General features: G+C 42.2%; 1 protein-coding gene across 1 annotated transcript in view; it reads right to left on the reverse strand.

Annotated features, from left to right (window-relative positions):
- Positions 1–1,734: 1,734 nt before the first annotated feature.
- Positions 1,735–7,097, reverse strand: part of SRD5A1 (steroid 5 alpha-reductase 1) — a 26,325-nt gene continuing 20,962 nt past the window's right edge. The window contains exon 5 of the mRNA XM_024752513.1: positions 1,735–3,677. Within this exon, the coding sequence (XP_024608281.1) occupies positions 3,611–3,677 (67 nt within the window). The 3' untranslated portion in view covers positions 1,735–3,610. The remainder of the gene's footprint in view (positions 3,678–7,097) is intronic.

Genomic DNA, 7,097 nt, shown 5'->3' on the forward strand with positions numbered 1-7,097 from the left:
CAGATGTGGTTTGTAAACCTCTGTCAGCAGGCGGAGGAAGTCAAAGCATAAGTTCAGCTCATCATATTTAACTGGGAGCTTCTAAGTGAACTCCTAAAAACATAAAATCATTCCTAAGGTGCTAAAAAATAAAGGGAATTTTAACAATATAACTAACACGTTTGAACTAACTATAGAACAAACAGCACCGACTTTAAAAATGGTGGTGTTATTTTATAAAAAAGGTTTGAGGCTACAAAGGAAAACTCAAAATCCACAAAGGAGAAATCTCACAGAAAATGGTCTCTATTATATCCACACGTGTGAAAAGAACAAAAAATGTTTAAATAAAATCCCCCCAAATGGTTGAAAAGCAAAAAGCACCATTTCAAACAAAAAAACTAGTTTCCTAACAATATTTGGATCAAAGCAAATCTAAGAAGTATAGCTGGGACTCTTCAGGACCATAATTATAGGAACTTGGTTAAACTTAAGGAAATGTGGTCAATGTTACTTAGCAGAAACACAGAGCCTTAATAAAAGCCAAAAAATACACATGCTCAGAAGAAAATAAATGAAGCACTCCTTCTCAACAGTTATGAACACAATGGAAAAATCTCCCCCAAATTAGAGGAGTGAAATTAGAAGAGTGAAAATAAGATCAAAGTGAATATTAACAAATTAGGCAATACAGAGGAAATTACCATAAAAAACATTGAGTAAAACAGAAAAAGATAAACGTCAAGAATATCTAATGAATAACCTTCAAGACCAGAATGTCCAAGTGGGCCTGTTCTTTAGTTTGCCATCTTCTCTACGCCTGCTGGCCAACCCTTGTCTTCATTTCTGATTTGTATGATGTGCATTTGAAATTCTCAATAAAAAGATAAACAAAAAAAGCAAAGACAAGATCCCAACGGCTGAAGCTTAAACAGAACCATAACCACACAAGAAAATGAGTGCTCAAAATAATCATTTCACATTAGGCATTCCTGTCAAAATTATGCAAGAATCCTAGCAATCACCTCTATTATTTAATATTTCTTTTGAATTTCTTGTTAATATAAGCAGCGAACGACAATAGCAACAGCTTCAAATACTGCAAAATAAGAACTACTTATTGAGAATGGTATGACTGTAAAGCTAGAGATCCTAAGAATAGCAGCAACAAAAGGTGGGAATTCATGAAATAATCTTAGTAGCATGGCTGGATGTGACAAATATACAAACCTCAATAGGTTTGATTTATCCTGGTTATAAAATGTATTTGGGGACATATTCTCATTCACATATATCTAAAAATAACCTTAAGCTGGGATGAAGTGAGAGAGTAGCATGGACATATATACACTACCAAAAGCTAGTGGGAAGCAGCCGCATAGCACAGGGAGATCAACTCGGTGCTTTGTGACCACCTAGAGGGGTGGGATAGGGAGGGTGGGAGGGAGACACAAGAAGGAGGAGATCTGGGGATATACATACACGTATAGCTGATTCACTTTGCTATACAGCAGAAACTAACGCAACATTGTAAAGCAATTATACTCCAATAAAGATGTTAAAAAAAATAAAATAAATAAAAATATCCTTAGCAGAAGTGCACAAGATTTACACGAAGAATGTCACACAGCTCTACTGAGAGATAGAAGAGAATATTTAGCACTATGAAATATTAATATGGGCGGGAAAGAGATTTCAGGGCTGTCTGAACTTCTAGCGTGAAGAATTGTCCACACAGAAGGGTGACAAAACAACCCAACTTTTACCAGTAATTTTATTAATCTCATTAATTATTATAACTAACACAATAACAAACTGTCATAATTTGCTAGTTACAGTTTTTAGCAAAGGGAAGACAGGCAGACAAGATAGAACAAGATTTCGTCCTGTCAATCATCCACCCAGCTCATGACAGTGAAGTAGCAACCATTCATCAAATCCCCACTTAACCCAAACTTTTGGTCACTCAAATAAAAAAGAAGCACCAACAGAATTAAAAATCACAGTGAGCATCTCTAGCTCTCAGACAAGCATCTTTCTGGCCAGGTACACCTTCCAGAGCCCAGGGGCCCAAATCAGTCAAGACTTGCTCAGATTTTTGAGTTTTCTGGAGTAGATCCTAAATATTTATCGTTTTATGGTTTCAAGTAATTATCCAGTCAGAAAAAGGGCCAAAGTTTATTTGATCATAAAATTTCCCCACAAAAGCATTCAATTTTTTAGTTAAAAATGAAGCACAGCCACATCAGGAAAAGTTTTCCTTGTAATTCTAAAACCCTAAGGGACTCTAAAAACCACTAACACCAAGAACACAGTCTCTACATGAAACCTCATGGGGAGGGAGCCCCTGGTTGGGAAGGTGAGCCAGGAGAAGTGGGGAGGGAGCCGATGGGGTACCCAGGGGCCCCGGGGTGCAGGGGGCAGGAGGGCCTGCTCCCTGCCCAAAGGTGGCAGTCGGTCGGAGAACATACAGGACGCAACGTCAGGCATGTCCCGGAGGCCTCTGCCACCCAGCATCGTTAGAGATCGTTAAGTGAACACGGACTCTCTCCACTTACACCTTGCTCGGTTCCCACCCCTGCAAATGCAGGAGCAATAGAGGTAGCGCTGTCCCAGGTGAGGAGGGGTCCGTACCATGTGTTCATTGGATTTTCACAGAGGGGGCAAGAGACTCAGTAGGTAGCCTTCCAGTGGGGAGATTTCTTTTACATATCTGGCAATAAGTAGTACATTTTATTACTGTCATTCATCTCCGTGGAGGTTTTGAGTGCATCTAAAATAAGAAATTCTGCTTCAAATTATAGTTTTGCAATATTGAGAGGTATTTAAAAAGAAAAAGTGCCTTTAAAAAAATGTTAATTCTACCTAGAAGGAGGAAGAAAAATCATCCCAAGCCAGAGACTCCTAGTGGCTCATGGCGAGTGACCCGAGATGGGAAGGCTGCCCTGCAGCACCTTCGTGCTCCCAGCTGAGGGCCTCCAGGAAGTAAGTCCCTTTCATGGGGGACACAGCAGCTTGCTCCTTAGGAATGCCCCCAGTGCCTCGTCCTGCCAGTGAAGTCACCTGGTGGTCCAGGCTGGAGCAGGTGCCAGAGGCCTTTTGCACCGGCCTCCGCTGGGCTTCTCCTCTCTCTACGCCCAGCTTCTCTGCCTGCCCAGCACCCAACAGTGAGAGGCTGTGGTGGGTACTCTGTGGAGACCCGGGCCTCTCCGACCTAGGGGGATGAGAGGGACATGAAGACAGAACACACCTCCATAGGGGGAGGGGACAACATCACCTTTGTCCTTAAACTCATTGCTGTAGGGAGTTGTGCAAGGGGTAGAGAATGTTTTGGTCCAAAGAGGCAGACAAATGAGAGGAGGGTCAAGCTGCAATTACAGAGTCCCAGATCCGTGACCTGGTATGCAGTGTCATACTTCCACCTGCCATTTCAGTTCGATTAGACTGTTATTAGGTAGCTTACACATTTGCTACTGTTATTAGGTAGTTTACTCGTTTACACAGTCCTAGAGCAAATCTTGAAAAAGGTGAAGTAGCAGAAAAATTACAGAGACACACATTCATTTATATCATCCTGAGAGAAACATGACCGAAAAGCTTCAAGTTGAAGGTAACCCCATTGACAACGAACTTAAAACAAAAATGGAATCATAATTTTTCTGAATTTGGGATAGTCTTCAAATTTCTCATGGTACCACCTGAAATAAGACAAAAAATACATTAAAAAAAACTTAATTTTCTCACTGAAACATTTAACAGTTGCTAACAAAACGGACAATATTTCTCATCGTAAGGGATACTGAGCTTTTTAAAAGTAGTAATAAAAATTCTGGCATCTCAGACACATAGCTTGACTTTGTCTGTATCATGAATAAACACATCAGACTGTACAGCACGATTCACGAAGATGTGACTCATATAATTCACCTTTATATTGGCAGGGAAAGTTACAGGCATGTGATAAACACGCAGATCAGGATATTGGGGCGCTATCTTTGCAGATCTTGGGAAGCAGGCTGACTGGGGGAGGGGAGAGGAACTGAGTAGGTGTATCCTGAGTATCTCTCAGTTACCCCAAGAGTTTTCTCCAGTTCCCAGAAGAGAACTACTGCTCCAGACCCAGGGTCTGTGGCAGGGGCACGCAGCTACATGCCAGGTGACTCTCAAACAAACCTAGGCACACGTGACACGGGTCGTTCATAATTCAGCCCTGCACTCAAGCAGGTATTTTGAGTTTTGATATAAATTAAATCAACAAAGGCACACTCATTCGTTGTGGGGTAAGAGCCCTTTGGGAAGGGTGGCAGCTAAGTGGGTGGAGTAAAAGCTTAAAAATAATTTGACAAAATGGAGAAATAGGCAGAAAAAGTCTTTCCATAAGTACAAAAGAGTGCTAAACACTAAAAACAATGATGAAAAATAATTAGCTATTGTAGAGAACAAACGTATGGACACCAAGGGGGGAAAATGGCAGGGGCGTGGGGGTGGGATGAATTGGGAGGTTGGGATCGACATACACACACTAATATGTATAAAATGGATAACTAATAAGAACCTGCTGTATAAATAAATAAATAAAATAAAATTTTAAAAAAATTAGCTAATTTGTTAAGATGGCAGAAACATATGAAAACAACAACCTGAAAGTGAGTCAACAAAATCCTGTCGATTTTAGATCAGCTAAACACTGTCATCCACAAATACAGAATTACAACATAGCAGATGCCACGGTGCTCTCATGCGCTGTTCTGTATTCCCCAAAAGACACATGATGAGAAACACCCACAGAAGCTGGTCACTGGACCTCAGATCAAGCAGCACCTCCCCTGACATGAGGCCACAGTAAAAACGGACTTTTCCAGATCAGTGATGTGTGTGGAGACAAGAAGGGCTACGGGCAGCAGAGGTGCCAAGAATGTGTACAGTCCACATATTTACTCATGTCAGCCTGTGCTATGGTCTGAATGTGACCCCCGCAAAAGTCATGTGAAGGACCTAACGCCCGAGGCAATGATAGTATTAGGAGGTGAGGCCTTTGGGAGGCGATGAGGTCATGAAGGTGGAGCCTCAAGGATGGAATTAGTGCCTTGATTAAAGAGGCCCCCCGGCTCTTTCTGTCCTTGAGGTTACAGCGAGAAAGCAACCCAGAAGAGGGCCTTTCCCAGAACTGCCAGTACTGGCACCCATATCTCCAATTCCCAACCTCCAGAACTCTCAGAAATAATCGTTTGTTGTTTTGTTTTTTTTCTTTTTTTGCGGCATGCGGGCCTCTCACCGTTGTGGCCTCTTCCCGTTGCGGAGCATAGGCTCCGGACGCGCTGGCTCAGCAGCCATGGCTCACGGGCCCAGCCGCTCCGCGGCATGTGGGATCTTCCCGGACCGGGGCACGAACCCGTGTCCCCTGCATCGGCAGGCGGACTCCCAAGCACTGCGCCACCAGGGAAGCCCTCGTTTGTTGTTTATAAGGCCTGTGCTTCCACTGCAGGGGGCATGGGTTTGATCCCTGGTCAGGGAACTAATAAGATCCCACATGCCACGCGGCCAAAAAGAAAAAAGTACTTTAAGTATGTGTGTATGTATAGATACTTTTAAAAGGACAAGCAGCATATTTCTATTACTTTTCTCATTCACTTTCCTACCCCTAGAATCAAAGTTTATGTGACACTGACCAGGGCTGGATACCAATTTTTTGTCTTGATTTTATTACTGTGGAGCCTGAACTAACATCTCCTTGCCTTTCTGTTGAATGCAAAATAATCCCTAACCGTTTGTGTGTTTCGGGCTCAGAAACAGCTTTGTGTTTGTGAACACAGGGACGGGCCACTGACAGCTGAGTAAACACTTTCCAAGCATTCACAAATCACGGTTATGCACCCAAGTCTCATGAAATAGGCTGTGACAAGATGGCAGCATGTCATATTCGTGTGGGTCTCTTTAAAAAAAAAATCATTGTGTCATCAACCAGTGTCTTGAAGACTCATTGAGTTCATTTTTAAAAATGACATTAAAGTTAACAAATAGATAAGCATGCCATAATTTATTTCAACAGAGTCTGCCCTCAAAGACTGTGCTTGAGGCCGGCCCCAACCTCCAGTGCCCGGGTTTGAATGAGCACACGTCTGAGTTCATTCTCACACAGCTGTGAAATCTGTGCAGCCACACCCTGGCCCCATCCAACAAGCATGGCTGCTGGAGGCTGGCAGGGAAGAAAACGGTGAGAAAACGTGCCCCCCTTAACCATTCCTTGAAATGTGGCCCTCAAACCTGAATATCTGTTAGCTACTCGGAACAGGTGACCCTAAGTTTCTGATCTACAGATCTAATTATCAATATAACAATCATTTATGGATTTAAATACTTCACGTCTAGCTGTTACAGAAAGAAGTTCATTGTAATAAAGTATGGCTTTAGGAACATTGTCAGTAAGTAAAATATAGTGCAAGGACTAGTCCCAGGGATTGCTTCCTTTTGGAAGCAATTTATCTGATGGTTTCATTAGTTGGGTGGACTGGATTTAAAAAAAAAAAAAAAAAAAAACAAAGATAGGCTTAATTTTGTCCTCAGCTTGTAAATCTAACATTTCTGAACATACTTCCACTAAACCGAATTAATTGTTCAGCAATTAAAATTGCTTTCACACTGACATCAATTTAAATAGCAAATGAATGAAAAAGAGCCCTTTCAACCCGTGAATCTGCAAAGAACACCTTTGGGTTCTCTTTACAGAGACTTTCATTTGGAAAATAGGATTATTTTCTACTTCTATCTGTGTCACACTGCAGCACTGAGAGGGATTTTCCTGTGCCCTGTTTTCATTTGAGAAAACATCTTTACGACTGACCTAGTGTGCTCTTGTTCAATCTTCCTCTGTTCCACTTTCTTAAAATGTCAGGATTATCTCTTTTGCTTTTATTATTAGAAAGCCACCAATATTCACTTTTTAATATCTAATATCACAAATGGACAGGAATAGCATCTCCCCCATGGCCATGAGAAGGTGGTCTTAGGCCCCTGCACTGGGCTGTGTGGGGTACGTGTTGGTGTTGAGGTGGGGGAGAAGGGGGAGGGAGAGAGGGAAGGGGGAGGGAAGGAGAGAGGAAGGGGAGAAGAAAGGGGGA

The sequence above is a fragment of the Neophocaena asiaeorientalis genome, unplaced genomic scaffold (assembly GCF_003031525.2).
Source record: "Neophocaena asiaeorientalis asiaeorientalis breed wild unplaced genomic scaffold, Neophocaena_asiaeorientalis_V1.1 scaffold52, whole genome shotgun sequence".
NCBI classification, from domain to species: Eukaryota; Metazoa; Chordata; class Mammalia; order Artiodactyla; family Phocoenidae; genus Neophocaena; species Neophocaena asiaeorientalis.